The 24,997-nt window shown below is 45.1% G+C and overlaps 1 protein-coding gene and 1 pseudogene across 2 annotated transcripts; one reads left to right on the forward strand and one right to left on the reverse strand.

The window, feature by feature from the left end:
- Window positions 1-3,491: 3,491 nt before the first annotated feature.
- On the reverse strand, window positions 3,492-4,927 carry LOC127196663 (serine/threonine-protein phosphatase 2A 56 kDa regulatory subunit beta isoform-like; annotated as a pseudogene).
- Window positions 4,928-9,391: 4,464 nt separating this feature from the next.
- Inpp1 (inositol polyphosphate-1-phosphatase) lies at window positions 9,392-20,518 on the forward strand. Of its 2 annotated transcripts, XM_051153786.1 has the most exons (5): window positions 9,393-9,672; window positions 11,858-11,918; window positions 15,859-16,059; window positions 18,198-18,372; window positions 19,919-20,518. In XM_051153786.1, the coding sequence occupies exons 1-5, from the start codon at window positions 9,469-9,471 to the stop codon at window positions 20,469-20,471; spliced, it is 1,194 nt and encodes a 397-aa protein (XP_051009743.1). In that variant the 5' UTR covers window positions 9,393-9,468; the 3' UTR covers window positions 20,472-20,518. The 2 variants fall into 2 exon arrangements, with proteins under 2 accessions (XP_051009744.1, XP_051009743.1); XM_051153787.1 differs by lacking the exon at window positions 15,859-16,059 and having other exon boundaries at window positions 9,392-9,672.
- The last annotated feature ends 4,479 nt before the right edge of the window (window positions 20,519-24,997 follow it).

A 24,997-nucleotide genomic window follows, 5' to 3' on the forward strand; every position in this document is an offset into this window, starting at 1 on the left:
AACTGCCCTTCATCATCTACCTGTGCAGGCTCTGAGCTAGTGCCTTAGCAGACACGCTTTTGATCTTCAGACATCAGTGCAAGGTAAGTTTTAGCCCGCAATTGCAGATGAGGAGAGGCTCAGAGAGGCTGCGTGAGTTAACTGATGGCACACAGCTGAACTAGGTTGAGAATGCAGGCCGGGTTGATTGCAAAGCTTTGCCCTTTCACATTATATTGCTCGTTGCCTCTTACGTTTGTGGAAAGCTTGCTGATTCTTTTCTTCTCACACTTGAGATCAAGCTCAGAGCTCACACAGGCTAGGCAAGTGCTCTACTGCTGCACTAGCTCCCTAGCCCCAGATCTGATTTTAAATGTCTGATTTAGTTTTCTTTTTGAGACAGGGTTTCATGAACCTGGATTCGCCTTGAACTCACCTTGAACTCCCCCACAATTGCTCTACCCTCACCTCCTGAGTGCTGAGATCTCAGGCATGCCTACCTCCAGGCCTGGCTTGGCTCCAGTGTTCTAATGAGAAGAAAGAATAGGCAGAAATTGAACATAAGTCTTGTCTTTGTAAATAGTATTTTTGTGTTTGGGGAGGGAGGAGGGCATTGCATGCGTGCATGTGTGTGCGAACACATCTGTCTGTACAGGAGCATGTATGTATGTACGCATAAGGAAATCAAAGGGCAACTTTGGGTGTACTCAGCTGCTTCCTATGTTGCTCTTTGAGACAGGATCTCTCAGTGAATCTTGAGCTCTGGTTCATCTATCTGCCTGACTGGTGAAGTCTGGAAATTCACATGTCCTGCTGCCCCTCCCCCACAAGATAGGGTTACAGACATGCACCACCACACTCTGCTTTCTGAGTGCTGAGGATCAAACCTCAGATCTTTGTGGCTGTGTGGCAGGCACTTTACAGACTGAGCCATTGCCCCAGTGCCCCACACTGGTGTTTGTTTGTTTGTTTGTTTTGAGTTTTGGTTTTGACTGTCGTATTTCTTTCTTTTTTTTTTTTTTTTTTTTTTTTGGCAATATTTTTCCAATTAGACTTGAAAATCTCCCCAAAGCCAGAGACTCTAATTCTATCTGATACTATGACACAATATTATGTCTATATATGCATTTATCTGTTGGTATTTATGTACTACATGTGTGCATTCTCACAAACACTGGGTGTGAGGTGAAGAATGAAGCTCCACCAGGCCTGTTTTGCTGAGCAGCGGCTTGGTAGGTCATCGCAGAACAAGGCTTGTGGTGAAACTGTTCTCATTGTGTCCTTAGTAGGCACAGCTAACTGGAACGTTTGTCTCACAGAAGTAAACTTCTGGACCACACAAAAAAAGAAGGAAATCTCATATTTACTGTCTGAACAGAACACAAAAGACAAGGGGTAGGTTGTGTTGGCCTCTTTCAGGTGAGATACTGAAGCCTTGACCCTAGTGCCTCCAACTGTGACTGGGCCTTTATGAACACTCCTGCCTGGGGTCAATCAAACATGAGTGGGAAATAATTGATGAAATGTGTGGATAGATTGAACACACATCGCTGTTTTCGTGCCGTTATTTCCTAGATACAGATGAACACCCTTTAATTTACAGTAAGCTGGATATTGATAAGCATTCTTCCACCCAACAAAATGAGTCAATTCAAGCCGGATTAGAGTTTATAAATCATGTTTCTTTGGGGGCAGCTCTCAGTGGGTTCACAGGTCCCAGGGAAATCACCATGCAGCGGGAGACCGAAAAATGGGGAGGGGGGTGGAGAGGAGGCAGAAGAAACAGAAAAAGAGAAGAGAGAACCAAAAGTCTGTATTGTATAGGAAAGGCCAGCCACTGGGCTGGAAAGTTCCAGCTAGAAGGCAGGGTATGCCAGCCATGCCCTATAACAGAGAGGGACTGAGAAATGCTGGGTGAACCTGGAGGCCAGGCCCGCTTTGGTTAAAAAAATCACCTCAGCCACAGATACGGATATTATCAGTAATCTAGAGATGTGCCTAGGCTCTATGTGAATATTGAGCCATTTTTGAGTATTTTGGTGTTTGGAGAGCCTGGAGCCAAGTCCCTAAGAACATTAAGAAATTACGATTTAGAGGAAGGAACTCTAAACATGGCATTCAGTCACATGGCTGGGCCTAACACGTTCTGACTAAGTCCTTATAAGAAGAGGGAGGCATGCCAGCGTCACATGCCCACAAAGGAGAGGCCAGGTGAGGAGAGGGGCTATTTATTCTTTTATCTGCATGAATGAGCTCAAGATGAACTGGCAGAGATAAGAAAGGAGCTTACAGAGGCCACAGCAGTGACTTTGCAGGGAAGAAATGAGCCTTCCTGCCAGAAAGCAGTAGGTCAGCAGCTAATGAGAATGTTGCCCATTGAGAACAGAACTTTCTATGCTGGCCTCAAGCTCCTGGCTGCCTCCAGGAGGCAGCCAAATCAAGAACTATAAATTGTACCCTGCCAGAAATTTAGAACGTTTTGTATGTAGGCTCTAGGAGCTTGTTTTCTAGAGACCTGAGACCCCAGAGGAAGCGCATGAGCAGGAGAGGGGCTGTGTTGCTTAGGCTAGCTGGAGAAAGACTCAGCCGAAACGAGGAGCCTGACAAAACGTTAAGAGTGGTTTCTTAGGCCAGAAGAGAAAGAGGTTAAGGTTGACTTGGTAGAGTGAGTCTGGACCTGAAAACCCAGATGTGGTACTCTGATTTTGTAGAGCTCATACCCCTCCACACATCCCCCACCCCACCCCACCCCTGTGCATCGCAGTCTGCAGTTCCCAGAGGTGGCTGTGTAGAAGCTTACCCAATGGTGTAACTGGTACAGTGTTTTCTTTCAGATTAAAAAAAGGGGTGTGGAGGCATAAACATTAGGGTGCTTGTTTGTTTGAATTTTGCACTTTATTAAGTATGCCCCCTAGCCAGGTGAAGGGGGCAGACCATGATTACTGTAATCACTCTTCCTCGCCCCAGGATGAGGTGAATCTCTTCTTGCCTGTGCCTTCACCCTCCGCCCCCCACCCGCCACCCCCACCCAATAAATGCAAAGAGGACAAGGAGAGGAGAGAAAGATGTCCCTGGACAGTGTCTTATTGAGGGTAATTTGGGCAGAATGGATAACTGTACCCCCATGGTGGGGTTGCGGAAGGCCCTGGCCACGCTGAGACAGGCCAAGCCAGGTGCTGCGTGCCCATGCCCCAGGCCAGGAGCAAGGGGGTAGAGTCCAGCTGCAGCCTGGAGCCCAGCTGTGTGGGGCCGGGGAGGATCCCAGATGGCAGCATCCCAGTTGTACACTTGCCCTGGTCTAGCCTTGCCAGAACCTTGCCACAAAGGCCTGAGAGTTCTGCTGCTAAGACAACCGTCTTGCCTTCTTGTCCTGTCCCCCCATGAAAGCTGTTCCCTTGGGACTGGCAGGGAGTCCTAGAGCCATTCTGACAAGGCCATGGGTCGGGGAGAGCTTCACGGGGCCCCAGGGCAGAAGGGATGGAGGGGATGAGAGCTCCGTGTTTAGCTTCTTTCTAGATTTGTCTAGCTCTGACCCTTGCTAGTATAGGCCGAGGGACGGGGGCTTCCTTGGTCCCTTGGGTCCCGTGTAGCTGTCGTAGCCACAGCTCATGCAAGCCTCTCGGTCCTTCTGCTGCTCCAGCTTGTAGGAGGCTGTAAGCTCTTCAAACAGCTTTCCGTTCGTCTCCATGAAAGTCTTGAGCACGTTGTAGATCAGGGATGCGATGGTTTGATTCCACTGCCCCTTGGACACTTGGTAGAGGGTCCCAAATACCGCAGGCAGCACAGTGTGGCAGTTGTCCTCAGTGAGGCTCAGGATGTCGTCACTGGTCCCGACTGCGATCTGGAAATGGGCCCTGGAGACACAGGGAGCCACGTGCTTGAAGAGGGGCCTCCTGGATCTTCACAAACTGGGAGGGCTCGATGACATCAAGAATCCCTTCCCCCAGGCACATCACCTCCTTCGGGGTGCAGGTTTTAGGCCAGTATTTGAGGAGCCCCGGATAACATGCCCTGTCGAGGCAGCATCCTTCTCCACGAACTGCGCCACACAGTATGCCATCCGGGCATGAAGAACAGATGGCGACTTGACAGAGTAAGTGCAAGGGGATCAGGACTCGAACCAGGAACTGCTTGAGCTCAGTCTTCGGGGGCAGCGCAAAGCCACTGAGGATGCTTCTTGAAATCTCCAGCAGCTCAGCTATACCATGGAGGTGCTCCAGCTCACAGATGAACCGGAGGAAGATGTGGTTGCACTCTTTGCGGATATAGACTCGGAGACCCAGGTAACTTGCCGTACTGATGCAAGGTGGTCTTGAGGTACTCACTGTCCTGAGGGTCCTCGCTGTCAAATAGTTCCAGGAGAATCAGGACAAACATGTGATCCATGTATCTCTTGGCCACAGAGGGCTAGAAATCTGGACTCTGCAAGAAACGCAGGAAAAAACTCATGAACCAGCCGTAGATGTCACGAAGGCTCAAGGTTGGGCTCATCCTCTTCAGGGTTAAATTTGGGGTTCTCATTGGGTGGCAGGGTCTGGGAGATATTTACTGATATCGTGCGGATGGTGTCTGGGTAGATGGGCTTGATGAGGACACCCCGGGTGTCCATACATTCTGCCAGTTCATTGAGAACTGCACACTTCATTTCCTTCCGGTTGTGGTTGGCCACACAGTCCAAGGAGTCAAACATCACCCCCACATTGGGCCAGTTTCCGGCTCAGTAAGTCATGCAGCTCAGAGGCTGGCACATTTTTGAGCAGGAGCAGTGCAGTGAAGCTCCTGCTGGTTGCTCTGATAGCGGAACCCAGAAGAGCTATGTGAGTGCCTGGCCAAGCCCTGTGGGACTGGCAGGAGAAGTCATCCACCTTGTCTGGTGGTGGTGACACTGGTGACAGCCCTGGGGAGGAGGGGCTTGTGGTGGTACCTCAGGGGGCAGCTTTGTCTCCATGGCCAGCAGGCAACACATCAACCTTTCAGAGCCAGGGAGGCTCCTTGTGGCTCTGAAGTCAGCTGAATGAGGACACACACATTACCTGGAACCCATCCTGACCAGTGTGTGGGGGTAAGAGGGGGCACAGCCACAGTCCTGACTACCCCCCCCCCAGGGTCTGTGGCAACTGCCCAGTGTTTGGGGGTGGGGGGAGTCGTGTCAGGCATGGTAGAAAGGCAATGGCGTAGGTCTTTCCTGGGGGTCCAGAAGAATCCTGTCAGGGTTCCCATGCTGGCTCTTTTCTCAGAAACCCAGACTTTGATTATAGACTCCCCCCCCCCCAAAGGTTGCTCCTGAGAAGGTGCCAGAGGAGGAGGGGCCTGGAATTAAAGAGTCCTTAGCAGTGGTTCCCAGAGGGGGCCAGCACTGGGGATAAACACTGGATCTAATGCTGCTGAATGGGATAAACAAGATGGACTCCTTTACGTCCTCACGCTGCTTGGCAATCAGACAGAACTCAGGCAGCCTTGGTTCGTTGGCTCTTTGCTCTTACAATAATGCAGAGGATTTGCTAATAAGTCAAAGTCATGGTCACTGAATTTATACTCTTGTGGCTCATGTGTTATGGTGAGAACATTTGTGTATCTCTCACTATATATATAACTTATCATTTGTGGCAAGTGTTTATGTAATGGATGCTATGAAATATTTCTGAGTTTAAGTGGCTTTGTTACAAGAATGCTGCTTTTCTTAATGTTTAGGTCCATAACAAAGTAAAGTGAAGCTTCTAACAAGATAAAGTCTGGAAATAAAGGGCTTTCTTAAGGAGCTGCAGGTGTTATCCTGGAGAGCTGGAATGTTTTGTTATTACTACAGGAACATTTCGCTTGGACCGTTGCATCAAGGAACCCAGGAATTTTTATAGATTTCAGTTTCAGTTTTTTCTTTTTCTTTCTTTGGTTTTCAAGACAGCGTTTCTCTGTGTAGTTCTGGCTGTCCTGAAACTCACTCTGTAGACCAGGGTGGGTTCTAACTCCGAGATCTGCCTGCCTCTGCCTACCAAGTGCTGGGATTAAAGGTGTATGACATCACTGCTTGGCCATTTTGCTTGTTTGTCATTTATTTGCTGGTTTTTGGTGCAGGCCTGTAATCCCAGATATTTAGGAGTCTGGGGCGAGAAGATCAGAAGGTCAAGGTAGGCCAGGACTCTATATCCAGTTGAAGGCCGGCATGGGCAGGTTAGCAAGACCCTGTCTCATATATCAAAAATTTACAGCTCGGGAGGCAGCTAAATGTAAAACATTTGGCTAGTACGTGTTGACTCTGTTTCTTAGCAATTAAACTTTATTATGCAACCCAACTAGCTTATACAAGAAGGAAAAAGGTTAAAGGGACAAAAGAGTGAACCTTCCGGTAGCCGTTCCACGGGACAGGTCCTTCGGGGTCTCTCTGGCCTGCGCGCTGGTCCAGCTCGTCCGCTGCCCCCGCACGCTCTCCCTGCAGCCAACTTTGTTATTCTCTCTTCCCCAACTCCTTCAGTCACGTGGGAAGGACCGGCTCCTTCTCCCGGTGAGGGTCCATTAGAAAGACAATAGTCCAGGTGGGGTTCCCAGGTCTGCTTCCTGAATTCCAGACCCAGGATGGCTCCACTCAGTCTGTCACAAGGTATTCATGGGGTGCCCCAAGGGTAAAGCCCACCAAGATTGCTCCCACCTGTGACAAAGCTTAATCCTTCCCACAAGTACGTGCAAGACACAAGGTTCAGTTGCAATCATACGCCTATAGCACACAAAACACTAAATAATATCATTTCTTATAGAATTATAATATATAAAACAAATTATGTGCCCTGCAGATATACTGTAGAATATTTGATTATGAAAAAGTCAAATTAAGTCATCTATAACTATACTATAAATCAGCTACCTTGAAAATATTGCCTATTAGTCCCTTCCACACAAATTGATAATGTAATGACAAATCAATAATGTAATATAAAGATAATATAATACCCACAAATATGATTATAGGTTATTTTGTACTTAATATTATAGCTTTCATGATTTTCTTTATTTATTATTTCTCAGAAACATTATTTACAGGCCATACAGTATTCTTATATTTTACCAAAATTTTGGGTGTGGGGGACAGGAATAGATAGATGGCTCACTTAATAAAGTACACACAGCATGACGACTTGAGTTCACTCCTCAACACTCATATATAAAGCTGTGCCACATGCTTTTTATCCCAGCACTTGGAAAGCAGAACTAGGCAGATGCCCAGCCAGTCTAATCGATGTATGGACTCCAGGTTAAGTGTCATACCCTGTCTCAAATACAAAGTGGGAAAGGGTTTTAAAAAGACACAAAATATCAACCTCTAATCTACACTGCATGTATACTTACATGCACATGTGCCACATACACATGTGTACATGTGCACACATTCACATGTGCGACACCCTGGAGCACATGCACCCACATAGACATGTAACCTTCCCAACATACATGAGCACATAGACACATAACACACATAGACGTAAACAAACATAAACACAGATTATCATTTGGTTAGTCCTACTAGCCCTGGTTAGTTTCACATAACTGGGAAGAGAAAACTTAAGAATTTCTTCCAACAGGCAAGAATGTGGGCTTGTCTGTGGGGTATTTTCTTAACTGCTAATAGATATGGTGCCTAACCTACTGTGGGTGGAACAGTCTTTAGGCAGGTTGTCCTAGGTTGTATGAGAAAGCTAGCTGAGCAGAGAGAACGAAGGGAACAGGCTTTAAGCACCAGCTGTCTAAAGTTACTGCCCTGAATTTGCTCAGGGCTGGATTATGACCAGGAAGTGTAAGCCAAATAAACCCTTTCCTCTCCAGGTTGTTCTTAGTAATGATATTATCACAGCAATAAAGGCAAACTAGAATGCTGGTACATGTCTGCAGTCCTAGCTAGAATGCTGGTACATATATGCAGTTCTATCTAGTACAGGGATGCTGGAGCACCAAGTACTCAAGGCATCCTCAGGTTCATAGCAAGTGTGAGGCAGCAGGACCACATGAGAACCTGTCTCAAAACACAATACAGCAGGTTATTTTAAAGTCTTTCCTACTTTACTTAATTTTAGTCTATCTTATCTGAAAATATTTTAATTCTTAATTTCTTACCACAGATTAGGGAAAGTTACTGACTGATAAGAGAGCCATGGGTGGGGACTTGGTACAATTATGTCAGCTGCTCCTTAGAAACCTGTGTGTCTCCAAGTTCAGTGTCACAGAGTTAGTACCTGTCCTATCGCCGACCTCCAGAGATGACCCCTGACAGGACAGCACATACAGTAGCGAGAAGGGATGTCTCCTTGTTTTATTCACTTTTCCTTTATCTCTGTGGAGGAACATATTTTCTCAGGAAGTCGACCATTAAAAACATTGTATTGAGCAAACTTAAGACAATCAGCATGCCCCTGCACCAGCATTTTCATAGCTGAGGGAATTCTCAGCATGAAGCTTCTATTAATGGAGGAAACTGCTGTGATCGTGCAGAACCCTAGTGTTGTATGTGAGCAATGCCGAGTTCCACCTTTTAGTCTTGTATAACCCTTTAGAAGTTACTCAGCCCACCCATGCTTCAGATCCTGAGCCGGAACACAGGGCAGGGCAACCGCACAACAGTTCTCTCATGATGGAAATGCAATGTTTCACGTTTTCAACAAGATGAGTGCTGGGGAAGCCTTTAACTACAGGCCCAGTAGATGGGCAGTCCGCCATGGCAACCCACACCTTTAATCCTAGCATGTGGGAGGCAAGGCAGGCCAGCTAGAGAGTGAGTTCCAGGAAAGCCAGGGCTACATACAGTGGAAGAAGAACAGAAGGAAAGATGTAGGCTCACTACATGGTTCTTAGAAGCCAGAACTTCTCAAGTCCCAGGAAGGTGCAAATTTCCCCTCACTTTGTTGTGTAGGCTGCAACTCGATGGCAGATGGCATATGTCACTGGAATGTTTTTATGACGTGGGCTGTGAGATGCTTTACAGTGCTAGCCCAAGAGTGGCCTCGGAGTTCTGAGGACACAATGCTTGCTGCTCTGCCACTTAACGCATGGAGCCAGCAGCATGCATGTCACCCGCCCTGCCTTGTCCCAGAAGAGTGGTACTTCAATCTTCATAAGGCTGTGTTATGAGGAAGGCCACTGCAAGAATCTGACTTCCCTCTGACGCTGTGCTACTCTCTCTCACTGGGGCTCTGTAACATAGATTGTCATTGAAAGATTTTTTTTTTCTTTTACTGAAAATTCAGTTCTTTGAGTGATAATTTTTTTTCCGAGGGTGTAATTGTTTTACAAGATTTTGAGAAATAAGGCTCAATGTTTGGATTGTAACTTCAGTCTTGCATGCTGAAAATGTGATGCAGCTAACCAGCAGGTTGCTGCCAGCTGGGTGTTCGTGGGAGAGGCGCCATGACGTCATCGATCTCTGAGCTGCTTTCTCTTTCACATTCTTGTGCTTTTGCAGCTGAGAGCCGCTGGAGGGTGGGGGAGACTGAGCGGCAGGCACTAGAAATGTCAGACATCCTCCAGGAACTGCTCCGTGTCTCAGAGAAGGCTGCAAACATCGCCAGGGCCTGCCGGCAGCAGGAGGCCCTCTTCCAGCTGCTTATCCAGGAGAAGAAAGATGCCGAGAAGAACAAGAAGTTTGCTGCAGATTTCAAGACCCTGGCGGATGTGCTGGTGCAGGAAGTTATAAAACAGAACATGGAGAGCAAGGTAAGAGGTCAGGGCCACTGTGATGGCTGTGAGAGGCTTGGCTCTGTGTGCCTCAGAGTAGACAGCAAGAAGCCTCTCACTAACCTTACAGTCTCTTAGGTTCAAACATCTTTCAGCTCTCCTTTCTTTTTATTACCGTATTTCAGGAAATCTTTGATGAGCAGTCAGAATCCTGACAGGAGCACACACTATCTCGGCCTTTTTACTTAATGTCAGGTTTCTTGTTAATAAATCATGCACGTTCTCTGAGTTCTCCACAACAGAGCATAACTAAGGCAGGTGCTGCTGAGGGCCACTGAGGCTTCTCTGCGTCCATGATCTGTCGCTCTTATTTCAGAGCGGTGACCAGTGTCTTGCTTACCAACCCAGCCATTTATGTACTGTTTTGCCTTGGATTCGGGTGAAGTCCTCCCTTTATTCTGCTATAAAAATAAAATCACGGCGAAGAGTGATTGCGGTTGCGTGTGTGGAAATGACTAGAAAAAGCCAGTATTCTGAAGCAGTAATCGGAACGTCAGCAGGCACATAGAAGTGCTTAGTGTGCCGAGCTTTAAGCAATTCTGTATGGTAAGCGCTGTTACTCCGCTGTGATGAACATGTCACAGAGAGCTGGGACAAGTTGCCTGAAGTTACACAGCTTGACACCTTGAGTGCTTGAACATAAGAAATGGCTCCTGCTCTGTGTCCTTGTGGATTCAGCAGCCTTTTATTGATTCCTTCCCCTTCTCCTTCTTGAAATTTGGGGGGATGGAGCTTTATGAATGGAAATAATTTAAAACATTTCACTATTTTAGTGAATTTAAATCCAAGGACTACTTTAGAATTTAGTAAAAATCCTCTTCCAGGCGCGAGAAAAGAATAAGTAAATTGCATGAAAACTATATATTTTTTCATGCCCTTTCCTGGCTTTGGTGAGCTGAATGAAGGAAGCCTGTTTTCTGTTGTTTCTGATGGAGGCACTTGGATACAAGGGCTGGTTGAACAACTCGATTGGATATGTGCCAACAGTACTTTTATGGGCTATTATGTGCCCCCGAACATCAGAACAAGCCCAGGCAATTGTTCATCAAGTAATGGCAGAATTTGTGAAATAAATACTTTCCATGTGAACTATGTTAGATGTTTTTATTTCAGCCCCTCTCTGCATTCCTCTAAACAGCTCTGTAAGTAGGTGTGGTCCTGGTAAACTGGCAGATTGCCAGCCCTTGTAGGTCTGTTCTGTTTTGCAAAAGAGGAAGAAAGAACAGCAGGTGGTGTGGCCATTATGGTGGCCGACCATCTAGGAATGGGCAAGTTTAAGTATGTGAAGCAATTCCTTCACAAAAACATGAGGAATATCTGCATCGGCAGCATTTTGAGGAAAAACATCTGAGTGTCAGGTGTGAAATCTGTTTATCCAAACACTGATATGGAGATGAGAGAAAAGTCTTACTTGATTCCTTATTCACTCTGTATTGGTGTGTAAGTCACAGTGCACTATAGTATTTCCTTATAGATCACTATAGAATTTTCCGGAAAGCTTAATGTCATACCTGACAGGGGCAGAGCTGTGCCTGAAGATAGAAATAACATCTGAGACTGCTTTTTAGTCTTGTCTCTCCATGCTTAGGATGTTTTATTTTAGGGCCTGGGGTGGTCAAAAGCAGAGCACTGGCTGTTCTTCCAGAGAACCTGAGTTGCATTCCAGCAGCTCATAACCATCTGTGATGGGCTCAGATGCCCTCTTCTGGTGTGCAGCAATACATGCAGACAAAGTACCCATATACATAAAATATGTACATACATAAAAATTACTTTAGGGACTTGGACAATAATGTGAGATTTAACAGGGTGGTGTATAGGAGCAGGGTTAATACATGTCTCCAGGCCTGTGGCTCTCCAGCAGAAAGCTGAAAGGACATAAGGAAGCCAGACCTCGGTGTGGAGTACATAGGCTTTCTAGACTGACAAAGGAGCTAAGTATGGAACCAAGTCGACTTACCATGCTCAAGCTGAATTCTACCATGAAGGGTTTTCTGTTTGTTTCAATTCTGTCTGTGCTCATGGAACTCTCTTCAGAACTGATCATGAAGTGCTTTTGTGGCTGTTTTGGTTTTTTTGGTGTATGGGTGTTTGTTCGCTTGGTTTTTGTTTTTTTGTTTTTGTTTTTGTTTTTTTTCTTTTTGTCAAATTCTGACTCCTTCAGTTTCCAGGCTTGGGGAACAAAATTTATGGAGAAGAATCCAATGAGTTTACAAATGATTTGGGTAAGTAGATGAAACTTATGTGCTTTGTCACTTAATTATTATTCTAATCTCTAACTCAGAACATAAAATAAATGAATGCTAGGAAGCTTTATGGAACAAACATTATAATATGGTTAAGTTTTATTTAGGCTCTACCTCAGAATATCATGACATTTAAGACAGAGAGAGGTGAGGTGGTTTCTTGGAATAATTCAGCAGTCCGTGCATCATTCTAAATTTAAATCTGTAGCATTTTACTAAGTGTGACCTAGGCTTTGGGAAAATTCTACAGCCTTTTGACAGTCTAATGTAGACACTGATGCCTCAGGAAGATGCTCATCAACATCACTGAGCAGCGTCTGGGTGGGAATTTAAAGCCCTCTGGGGACACCTTGACTCTACAGCTCTTGGGTAAGAGGGTAGCAGATACCTCAGTCCTGAAGTCATGCATGGTGTAGCTCTAGTCACCCTTAAGTTCATCTTTGACCATCTGTAAAGGTACTTGGATTAACTAGAAGGTTCTATTTTGTACAAGTTTTTAACTTTATTTTTCGATTGTTCTGTTTGATATGATACCTTGCTATGTTGCCCAGGATGGTCTCAAACTCTTAGCTCATGTGATGTTCTCACTCCCAGAGCAGCTGAGAGTACAGGAATGTACCATCCACCTGTCTTGTACCAAGTTTTTATATGCGTTTCTATGACTCTCAGAAAGAAGACAATCTTATTTAAACTTCTGAAAGTTAGAAATAACTATTATGATTAACTCACAATACATTCTAATTTACAATCCTACATTTGACTATTTCATAAACAGTTAAATGCTCCTTTTGTCTAGAACTAAAGAGGCAAAAAGTATTTCACATTCATTTTTTTGTTGGCAAAAGGACAGAAAATCAGGGAGAGGCAGGGAAGGCTGTGGTGCTTGCTGGGACTACAGTGAGTTTGGACTTCCTCTAAGTGTCATGGAGACAATGGGCCAAGCCTAAGCACAGGAGCCATGATTTACTCATTTGAATGGCCCACGAGTTTTAGAGGTAGGAAGTACCACGCAGTGAGTGCCAGTCAACCCCCAACTCTTTAATAGCCTAACATAACTCAAATGCAAGTACATGTCAGTGACAGCTACTTGGTGTCAGAGTCTGCCCCAGCCCGCCGGGGTTCGACTAACACTCGGGAGGAAAATTTTCCTGTATAGGGACAGAACACACGACACAAAGAAGAGGGCAAGTCTGGATTCTGATCAAACCCCGTTTATTGAAAAATTTCACAGAGTTTTTATAAGGCAGAGGGCAGGGAAGCATATTGCTATGGCAACCCAGCTGTAGGCTATCTCAAGATGCAAGAAATTCCAAGCAGGTTACAACATCCTGCCACACCGAATATTTTGCTATCTTTATCTAATCTAACTGTTAAACTACAACAGGGTGCCTCCGTCTAAATTTTACCTTTACTCTAACCGCTGGGGTCAGCTGGTGTCTGGTAAATGGCAGACTTCTGGAGAAATAGGAACCTAGGTTCTGAAAAGATGGCTGAACATTGGCTATATAGCCTGTCCCCTACAAGAGTCATTGCTGTGGGCTAGAGAGGCAACTCTTTGGCAGAACAGCATTCCTGGAGAGCCTGGGCTGAATCCCCAGTACACCCAAACCAAGCAAAACTCTCAGAGTCGTGACTGTGATAGATTCATTCCCACTGGGCCCTGAGCCGAGCTGATCCTATCAGAACTCAGACTTTTCTTAAAATTCAGTACAACCAGGTGGTGCTTAAGGGTTTACAGTGAGCTCCCTAGTGCTGCTGGTTGGAACTGCTGGGGTATTTGGGGCATGGATCTGCAAACCCCCACCCATCACCATCACCACTTTCTTTTTCTTGAGAAGGTCTCAATAGGTAGCCCAGGCTCCCTTGAACTCAAGCTTTCTTCTAAGTGTTGAAATTATAGGAGTGTCCCACCATACTCAGCTCAGCTGTCACTTTTTACTATTACTCTGCTGTGCCTTTTCCTGGTGTTGAGACATGGTCTATTGTGGCCCACACTGGCCCTCCACTTGCCATGAAGCCAAGGCTGGACCTAAAGTCCCAATCATCTGGCATCCACCTCCAAGTGCTGGGGTTTTAGGTATGCACCACCATGTCCAGCTAACTTTGCCTATTTTCCCAACCTCTTCTTTCTCTTGTCTTGGAAGCTGGCAGCCAGGCTCACCAGGGGCCTAAGATGCATGTCGCAGGAGACAGAAACGCAGGGCCTCTTCTCTCTGTTTCTGTTGGGGAGGCATCCAGCTTCTGGTTGCTTCCACGGAGGAGAATGTTGTGTGTTATTTGGCCCACTAAGTTTTATTGCATTCAAAGATTACTATGTCTAACCTGATACTTGTAAAAAGAGTAGTAACAGTTATTAGGTTAATAATACATATTATTAATACCTATGTAAAACAAATGAATTCTTTTATTACTATTGATTAATGCTGAGTGTTAATTCAGTGGTAGTTATTCCTTAACTTCCTATTATATAAATAAAAGACACAGAAGCCTGTTGGGATTTTTTTCTCCCCCCTCCAAGACAAGATTTCTCTGTGTAGTGTTGGCTGTCCTTTGTAGACCAGGCTGGCCTCAAACTCACAGAGATCCACTTGCCTCTGCATCCTGAATACTGGGATTAAAGGCGTGTGCCACCACGACCCGCTATGTATCTGTTGGATTTTTTTGTTGTTGTTTTTTAAAATATATTTTATTAATATTACATCATATTACATCTCAATTGTTATCCCATCCCTTGTATCCTCCCATTCCAAATGCAAATCAAAACAGCTCTGAGAGTCCATCTAACACCCATCAGAATGGCTAAGATCTGTTGGATTTTTTAGTAAGCCTTAGCGCACTGGGGCTTGGCAGATCCTCATTCTCTAAGCTGTCTTGTCTACTCTCCAGCCAAGACCCCCATAAATGCTGCACTTGTTTTCCATTCGCATCGCTTCTCTCCGGCATGCCAGTCCTCAGAGCAAGCTCCTGCCGGCCACGTGCTCCCGGTTCACCTGCCCCATGGCAACCTGCTGCTTGCTTTTCCTCCCTCCTCTCCTGCACTACTGTCCCCTGTCTTTCTGTGACCCCCAAAGCCTGCTCACCTTCATGCCACCTACCTCTGTCCTGCCCAGCCCACGCTGTAGGCCACTTTATTTAGTCAGTCGAGGGTAACTTGGGAGGCAAAGTCACACAGCATCACCTGGGGTACATGTGAAGGTGCTCCTCTAGGGTGTGGTCAGATCTTGGGGACCCAGCAATTAACACTTAAATACATAGCACCTCCAGATCAGCCACAACAGACATTACTGAATATTAACAATATTTTGCTAAAAGCAGTATTACAGAAGTAGAAGTACTTCCACAGGTGGATAAAATCTACATCTTTTCCCAGTAACGTTCCGACATGGACTGAGCAGCCCAAGCACATGAAAAGTGGACAAAAACTAAGTAACAGACTAATTATCAAAGTCTGGAGAATTTCATTTGGATTGTGGGGCCCCTTCAATATAATGCAAAACTTTGCCTGTGTAGATAATTTTTTTTTTCCTGGGGAGCAGGATGAGTCCTGAGACCTAAGCTCTCCACTGAGATGGAGGGCATGGAACCCCCAGCACCCACAGCCTTGTAATGTGCTGCGCGGGATCCTGGCAGCTGCCAGGGTTTCAGTCCCATTGCTGTCCCCCACCTGGCTTCAGAGCTTATCTCAGCACAGCAAGACAACTGTGTGACCTCCCTACCCTGCAGGCACAGGAACACAGCACAGTATTATATCAGATAACTGCATGGCATTCAGCTAATGTATATGAACATACTAGGAATTCCCCACGAACCTCTGGTCATGCAAGAGTAAATTGGCATTCCTCTCCCTTCCCCTCTGCCCCCTGCTGTCTGTTCCCCTGAACTCTCAAGAAGCACTGGCCCCATTTTGTCCATGTTCTAGGGGAAAAGATCACGGTAGAACTGCAGTCCACGGAAGAGGAAACAGCAGAACTCCTCAGCAGAGTCCTCAATGGCAACGTGCCGGCATCTGAGGCATTGGCTAAGGTGGTTCACGAGGACGTGGACCTGACTGACCCCACTCTGGAGTCCCTGGAGATCAGGATCCCACCCGACATTCTTGGGATTTGGGTGGATCCCATAGGTGAGTGCAGGACTGGCTGCTCTAGGTATGTTTCTCATTTGTTCTTACTCACAGTGTGTCTCAGGGCTCAGCACAGCTCGGAGGAATAGAAACTGTCAGAACTCTAGATCTCCTGAAAGTTTTTTAAAAAATTATTGAGAACTTCATAAATGTGTACAGTGAATTAAGCTTATACCCCATTTGTCTCAGGCCTCCCTAATATGTTCCCTTCCTAATTTAATGTTTTTTTTTTAAGTTCTGTTTTAGAAACTCACTAAGTCTAATTAGTGCTGTCCGACTAGTTGGCACCTGAGTGAAAGCTATCCACTGGAACATAGCAGCCTACACCCACACAAATGGCTACCCCCTTAAAGAAAAGAGAGGAATTCCCCCCCCTTAGCAGCCATCAACTGCCAACAGCTCCTCATGAGCCCCTCCCTCCCCCATCTGCGCTGAGTGTTGGCCTAACTTGATCATCAGTAACCCCACCGCTATGAGTTTCTAAGTGCAATGGTCTTGTCATTTTCAGGGAAGCTATTTTTTAATCATTTTTCTTTCCTTATTTATTTTTTGTGTATATGGGGGTGGGTAAAACCCTCACACACTATGTGTGTGCAGGGCCTGTGGACGCCAGAAGAGGGTATCAGATACCCTGGGACTGGAGTTACAGATGATTGTGAGACACACACATACACACAATGTGAACTCACTAATATTTAAATGACTTCACACTGGTAAATCAGTAAGAACGTGAAGGGACATCCATTAGAGAAAGCTCAGCTCCGAGCATTCCTGCCATGTATGAGTGAGTACAGGCTAGATCTTCAAATTTTAAAATACTAAACCCAATCAGTGTTTTTAAGGGAGAGTCCCTAACTTTAAATCATTGGCCACTCATTCAGTCAGGCAATAGTCAAAACCATGGTCAAGCAAACAACTGAATGTGTCTTGGGCAACTTGCAAGCTGGTAGAAAGCTTACTAAATTTTTGTCCTTTTTGTGGTAGGATTGCAATTATAATGCATTATTTTTTTAATGTAGCCCCTTTCCTCAACAGCGCTATCAATACAAAGTCCTAAGACTAAAGTCTCCTCACTATCCCATCTCTGTGGTAAATTCCGCTTAACACAATAGGAAGCCCTCATTATGCTGAGCCAGACAACTGCGACACCACCCTATCCTGCAGGCGCATTAACACAGCACAGTGTCACATCAGATGGCTGCATATCATTCAGCTAATGTATGTGAACACTGGGAATCTCTGGTCATGTAAGGGTAAATTGACATTTGCTCCAATTCTGAGGGACAGCGATCTCTTGTATCTTAGTTCCACTCTGAGGAGATGTTTATCTGGCTCTCTGGGTCATTAGCCAGACACACATTTTACTGTGTGCTAGTTCATGGAATGGAAAGGACCAATAAATGAATAGATGCTACAAAGCAGATTTATTTCAAAGCAGCAATGGCTGTTGCACAGTGGGAAGGCCAGTAGCTGCTTGGTCTACAATTCTGAATGCCCTAGTAGTTCCTGCATGACACTGAGAGTCTAGAGAATTCCTGGAAACCATTAGTCTTCAGTTCATGCTGGAAGTCCAGACATGCTAAGGTTCTCACCTCAGCAAGGATACCAGCAGCAGCAGCATTATCTCCTTTCTTGCAACTTGGAGAGGCCAATTATGACAATAGGCCAACCCACATCTGGCAGATTCCTGGACGAGGCCTTTCCACCCCCCATTGTCGTCATCCCCCCCCCCCACCGTTGTTCCAATCCCCTGATTAGTAACTGGTCTAAAAACAGACAAATCCCCAGGAGATGTTTGCCTTTTAACTGCATTTTTAAGGGTGTGTGTATGAGCTCCTGTTTACAGGGCACTTGAGGGCCAGAGCTGTCATATTTTTCTCATTCCTTTTCCACCTAACCCAGCACTCACTGATTCACTTAGACTGGGTGTCCAGTGGACCATGGGCGTCCTCTTGTCTCTGCCTCCTCTGCACTTAAGCCTAAGGATGAGTGTTCAAGTAATTCAGCACAGGCAGCACCCAGAGGTAAAAGCTGATTGGTTGCCAAGTTAGAAGGGAACTTACACAGGACAAAACTCCTAGATACAGTCACTGTAACCGCCTAAACAATCTGTGCCTGTACATTTGCTTTGTTTTCAGATTCAACCTATCAGTATATTAAAGGTTCTGCCGACGTGAAAGCCAACCAAGGAGTTTTCCCCAGTGGACTTCAGTGTGTGACCATTTTAATTGGTGTCTATGACACACAGACAGGCATGCCTCTAATGGGAGTCATCAACCAGCCTTTTGTGTCTCAAAACCTAAGTACTCTAAGGTAAGAGGATGGGCATTTCCATCTTGCCGTCTAACCTCAGCTTTGCTCAGTAGGACTGTCACTCCACATGGTGTTCCCTGACTGGATGCTGTGGGGCATTCCCTCTGTGAGTCCACAGGGCTGGATAAAAATGCTTTCTATCTTCAGTCATGGAGTTGGCATTGTTTTATGTGGGTTAAGTTCACAGTGATACTTTAAAAGAAAGTAATACTGTCTTGAAGAAGTCGTGGCTTTGACTTTGAGATATAGCAATCCTATTCCTATTTCTAAAATCTACTCAAAATCACACATACGGATTAATGCTAAGGACTGTCTTCAGATACATTGGAACCAAGTAGACGCCACCACTATATTGCCAGATGCATGTCTCTATTATGGTAGAAGGACAGAGCCAAATGTGCAGAGTAGCCAGTGGAATGAATGAAAGATGCATCTGGACTGGCTTCAACTTCTTTGGAGTTCTGCCAGTGTCATTGCCCTTCCAGTCCCCTCTCCCCTGCCTTTCCAGTGACCCCCACCACACCCTGGAGAATGACCTGGAGCCTCTGTGCTAAATGGCTGACTCCAGGGCCACAGAAGTCTGCCTATTTTTAATCTTTGGCTTACTTCAGATAAGGATCCTTGGCTCTTTAGAAGTTAAAAGTTTAAACCTCTGGATTTTTCCTCTACTCTGGTTTTCTTCAGAACAAATACATTTTGGTAATGTTTAAAAAGGTCATTAAGCCAGGCAGTGGTGGCACATGCCTTCAACCCCAGCACTTGGGAGGCAGAGGCAGGTGGATTTCTGTCAGTTCGAGGCCAGCCTGGTCTACAGAGCAAGTTCCAGGACAGCCAGAGCTGTTATACAGAGAAACCCTCTTTCACAAAAAAACAAAAACAAAAACAAAAACAAAACAAAACAAAACAAAAAACAGAATAAAAATGTCATTAAAACTGTGCTTGGAGATCCATACCTGTAAGCCCAGCACTCCAGAAACTGGCACAAGAGGACTTCAAGGCCAGCTTCAAGGGGCCACAGATTCAGGGGAGGGCCCCTAGGTTTGAATGCAGGCTCTACCACTTAAGGATTCAGGTGGCCTTAGAAAGTAATTTGCTTTCCGCAAGCCTAGTCTCTCATCTGTAAGTAGAGGACCTGACACAGAGGGTAAGTGGATAGACAAAGTTGCTATTACTATTGATGCCAAAAATAATTTCTTACTTGGTGTTAGAAGCAGAAGTAGAGCTAGTGAGTCAGAGACAAGAGGTGAGTTAGGGAGGCTCTGGGGGACTTATAAGACTCAGATGCTTCTCTCTTTAGAGGTCGGAAACTTCAGCAGTACTTTAGTGTTATCACAGCTGGGTATGATAGTGAGGTAAAATGTCAGTGCTCCTCTCAATAACACAGGCCACTGCATGCTTACACATCACTTTTAGAATTAATTAAGTAACTCAGTGTTCATTTCTAGACTCAGGAGCATTAAAACTCGTTTTGCTTTGAGGCATTGAACATTTTTCACATCATTATAAAGCAAACATGCTAATCAGCATCTAACCCTGTTTCCTGCAGGTGGAAGGGACAGTGCTATTGGGGCCTTTCTTACATGGGGACCAACATCCATTCCCTGCAGCTCTCTATCTCTCAAAGGAATGATGATGAAACCCAGACTGAAAGCTCGGACACGGAGTTTTCCCGCCCCTTTTCTGCAGTCATCAGTACAAGCGAGAAAGAGACCATCAAAGCCGCAGTAGCGCGCGTATGCGGAGGTAGCGTCTTCCCCGCGGCTGGGGCTGGTTACAAGAGCCTCTGTGTCGTCCAGGGCCTGGCTGACATTTACATCTTCTCAGAGGACACTACGTACAAGTGGGACTCCTGTGCTGCTCATGCCATTCTGAGGGCCATGGGTGGGGGCATCGTAGATATGAAAGAATGCTTGGAGCGAAGTCCACAGACGGGGCTCGATTTGCCACAGTTGCTATATCACATGGAAAACAAAGGTGCCTCTGGGGTGGATCTCTGGGCTAACAAGGGAGGACTAATAGCATACAGGTCCAGGAATCGGCTGGATACCTTCCTGAGTCACCTCATTCAAAACCTCGGGCCTTCGGAGACACAAACATAGGACTCTGACCTCAGTGTGCCCGTAAGCCAAACTGAAACTTTTCCTGTTATCTATCTCTTGAAGATAGTTTTGTCCTCTTGGTTAATATTCACCTTCCTCTTTGGAGGAACATTTTCCCGTATGTGTTCATAATGTTAATTTCAGTAAATTAATGACATTCATGTCACAATTAAGTTGGCATATGTGTTATTAGTGTTGCTTGGAGCCCTTCAATAAAATACCAAGGAAAGAGCAAAATTTCTGGTTCAAGTAGACTGACTAAATACACAACTGTGCACAGATCCAGGTACAGTTGCTTTGGGTTTTATTTTTTTGTCCCTAAGAAGTATATGGGTTTAGCCTGAGGCAGAAGATTTAGAACTGTGAATTTGAATAATATATCCAAGTTCATATACTTTCAATAGTTTTCTTGTGTTTCTTAGAAGAAAGTCAGACAGGAAGGAACGAAGGAAGGCTGGGTGCTGAGGGTTTCCACCCATTGAGGCAGGGAGGGTATTAGAAATCAAGAAAGATAAAGGACAAACATAGGGAGACGAGAGAGAGAGAGAGAGAGAGAGAGAGAGAGAGAGAGAGAGAGAGAGAGAGAGAAAGGAGAAGAGAGAAAGGGAGAGAGGGGGAGGGAGAAAGAGGAGGAAAGAGAGAGAGGGAGAGGGAGAGGGGGGAAGGGAGAGGGGGGAGGGAGAGAGGGAGAAGGGAGACAGAAAGAGGGGAAGAGGGGGGAGGGAGAGGGGGGAAGGGAGAGAGGAGAGAGAGGGAGAGAGGGGGAGGGAGAGAGAGAAAAGAGAAGAGAAGAGAGAAAAGAGGAGGAGAGAGGAGAGGAGAGAGCATCTGATAGGTGGTTGGTAGATAGAAGAGGCGATAGATCATACATATACACACACATACATAATACATACATACATGCATGTATACATAAGCAGGTGACAAATGGTCCCCTACTATAGCAGAGGGGCTGAAGCAAAGAGCTCTCTGTATGTTTTCATATTTAATGCTCTCCATTATAATACCAGTACAACCGCTGTTTGTCATACTATTTACTCTTAGAGCTGGGCACAGATCACGTGTGCAGTGCTCTTTAGCAGCCCTGGTAGTGTCAACTGCAGGGATCAAACAACCTTTGAGAGGCTTCCAACCCTCCTGAGCTCTCTGGGGCCTAATGGCCATGTCTGCAGCATCCTCAAGTCTCAGGTGACTGAAAATAAGTCAACTCAAGTAGTGAGCTGTTTATTTATGTTGTACACTATGGTGCTTTGAAGTGTACATGCTATATTGAGCTAAAAAGTGTAAGCTAATATCTCATCTTTTGTGACAAATTATTGCTCATAATCTTCCAGTATATGCCCCACTGTTAACTATAGTCACCGTGTTGGACAGTAGATCTCTTGAACACTTTTTCTAACTGAAACTCTGTTCTCTTTTACCAATGTCTTGCCTACTCCCTCCTGACTCAGCCGTTAGTAGTCAATATGTGACTCTTCTGAGTGTGAGGTTTTCAGACAGCGGTGACAATCCAGCTCTGTAATGGCAAAGCTCTAGGCAGCCTTGCAGGACTGTAGCATACCCTGATGGGCAATAGAGTGATCCCACAGTCCTGACTGCTGGATCTGACTCTGTGATAAACATGGGGGCAGACGCTTCTTTAACATGCAGTAAATCTCACTGTTAGAACTTAGCTGCATGCAGCAGCAGATCCATTAGTGATCAAGTTAGAGCCTTAAGTCTACTCTGGGCCTGGGGTCTGAAGTTTTCAAAGCTGTATTTTTCTGTTACTAATTTTGTTAGTTTGTTTTTTGGTTTTTCGAGACAAGGTTTCTCTGTGTAGCCTTGGCTGTCCTAGACTCACTTTATAGACCAGGCTGGCCTCGAACTCACAGCACTCACCTGCTTCTGCCTCCCGAGTGCTGGGATTAAAGGTATGTGCGACCACACCTGACTAAAACGATGTGTAGCCCAGGCTGGCCTCAAGCTGGTGATCCTCCTGCCTCTGCTTCCTTCAGCAAATACTACTGGCACGCACCACCACAACCGGCACTAATTTTTTTTTTTTTCGAGACAAGGTTTCTCTGTGTACCTTTGGCTGTCCTGTAACTCTGTCTGTAGACCAGGCTGGCCTCAAACTCAGAGATCCCAAGTGCTGAATTAGAGGTGTGTGCCACCACTGCCCAGCTTTGTTACTAATTTTAAAGGTTGATTTGAAGAGAAGTTCATTCTTCACAAAACACGTCAGGAATTAAAGCCCAGGAACTTGCTCCCATATGCACTAACATGAAGAAACTGAATTTTTTTTTTTTTTTTAAGAACAAGCAGTGTTAGTGTGAACACCTTAAGAGTGTAGAGTTAATAATGTACAGTGAAAACAGCCACCTTCAGAGAGACTTGAATGGACAGTTTCCTGGTTACCCAGAGAGAAAAGATTCAAAGAGAAGAGAGACAGTACATTTTGTAAAGATCTGTTGCATTTGTATACCTCATAGCTACAAACTCAAGCAATGTTGGATGGAAAATGCTTTTTCAGTTTAAATTATATTGAATATGTAAGAATTTTCATGAATATTTCCCAAACAATGTGACATAACATACATACATACATACATACATACATACATACATACATACATACTATTTACATTGAACTTGGGTATTTTAGATGACCGGAATATTGAAGCACACAGGAGAAAGTTGCATAGGTATGCAAATAGTGTCATTTTACACAAGGAACTTGAGCAGCTGCACACCTGAGTCCCTGGGGGTGTTGCTTTCTAAATTCATTTGCAGGCAAAAAATTATTTGCATGCAGTCTGAGGCACAGTTTAGTGTTTTTGTCATTTTCTTCTATTTCTAGAACTATTTTATATTCAACAATATTTTTATACGAGTCACCGTTATCAATACCTATAGAAGCCTTTAATTCTTTGTTTTCAAACTCATGTTTCATTATTTTACATTATATTTACTCTATGAAAGTGTGTGTGTGTGTGTGTGTGTGTGTGGTGAGTGTATAAGAGTGTGCAGATATGTGTGCCCATGCACACAAACAAAGGCCAGGACGTTGGGTGTTTTAACTATCGCCCCTCTCTTACTGCTTTAAGCCAGTTTGTCTCTGACTCAGAAGGTCAGCATTTCAGCTTGACTGGCTAGCCAAGAGCCCTCATGATCTCCCTGTCTCATAGCCACAGTGGTGAAATACAAGCATGTGCCACTGCTGTGCCCGAGTCCAGGGTTTCAAACTTGCATCTTCAAGCTTGTGCTCTTACCTCCTGAGCTGTCTTCCCAGTCCTTCTGTGTAGGCTTAGATTTTTTTTTAACCTACTTTTTTAGGGTTCTTAAACACTTCAGCTTTACTTCTAATGCACCAACCAGAGGGAGGGAAGGCAGGATGTAAATAGGAAAAAGGGGCTGTGGACCTGTTTAGATGTAGTTTCTTGGGTTCGCTCCATTCTGTGATGTCAAGACACCAGCAGTGGCCGACACCAAACAGCATACAGCCCGGAGAGGTGGCACGATCCAGCAGAAGCTGCAAGGCTCCACCGAGTTAGGCCAAGTCCGTGCAGGAATCAGGCAGAATCGGCCGGAGCACCATGAGAAATTCTCTGGATTGTTTTTCTCTGTGAAGCAGAGACCCGCCAAGTGTTGCATGGCACAGAAATGCCAAAAGGTTTGTCCCACTGTCTGTAGTTCATTTTAGTCTCCTTTCCACGACCACATGCCCTCTCACATGTCTGCTCCCGGCAAAACATTACATGCCCTCTCACAGGATATCCTCGAGAAAACCATCACGTGATCCCTCACAAGACAGTTTTCAACTAAACAAGTGACACAACTGAATCTTCAGAGAAACCAGAAACTTCCACTTCACTTCTACTTGATTATTGAAAGGAAAGATAGAACACAGAGTTTTAGAAGTCAGTAACTCTTGGTACTGAACCACTCATTTGATGGGGTCAAGAGTTGGTGTCTCCTAATGAAGGAGCACTGTGGAGTGGCTTTCCTTGGCCACATAGGTCAGGTAGCTTATGTATTGGTCAGTGCATCTTACAGGAAAATGGGAATTAATCTGCCAAGCCACTTATATGGACAGTGCCAAAGGGGCTTACACTATCCATCAGAATCACTTCTGGAGACTCAAGTCAATGTCAGCTCTCTTGCTCTCATGACCTGTATCCATTCACTTAACAACTGTCTTGGCTGTATTCCTCCAACATTTTGTTAAGAATTTCCTGTTCCTTTATCATTCCTCCTCCTACTACCCCTCACCTGCCCCATGTCTTCTTCTTCTTTTTTTTTTTTTTTTTTTTTTTTTTTTTTTTTTTTTTTGTCCTTGACAGTATTTTTTGGAGTTTTTTTTTTATTGTTTTGGCTATTTGTATTAGACAGCCTTGAAGAAAACATCTTTCCTATCTTGGTGCATCTAAAATTTTAAATGTAAATCAATCTCCATCACATCCTGTCATTATCAACTTGAAACATCTATCTAGACCTAAAAATATCTTAACCTCTAAACAACTAAGGTTCACTGTAAAACTAAG

This window comes from Acomys russatus, chromosome 12, assembly GCF_903995435.1.
Source record: "Acomys russatus chromosome 12, mAcoRus1.1, whole genome shotgun sequence".
In the NCBI taxonomy this organism is placed as follows: domain Eukaryota; kingdom Metazoa; phylum Chordata; class Mammalia; order Rodentia; family Muridae; genus Acomys; species Acomys russatus.

Bases quoted from the DNA above. Each gene is read 5' to 3' on its own strand.
- Inpp1 (XM_051153786.1), top strand. From the start codon at position 9,469: ATGTCAGACATCCTCCAGGAACTGCTCCGTGTCTCAGAGAAGGCTGCA. The intron at 16,060-18,197 runs GTGAGTGCAGGA...CTTTGTTTTCAG, and splicing joins GATTTGGGTGGATCCCATAG to ATTCAACCTATCAGTATATT. The intron at 18,373-19,918 runs GTAAGAGGATGG...TGTTTCCTGCAG, and splicing joins CAAAACCTAAGTACTCTAAG to GTGGAAGGGACAGTGCTATT.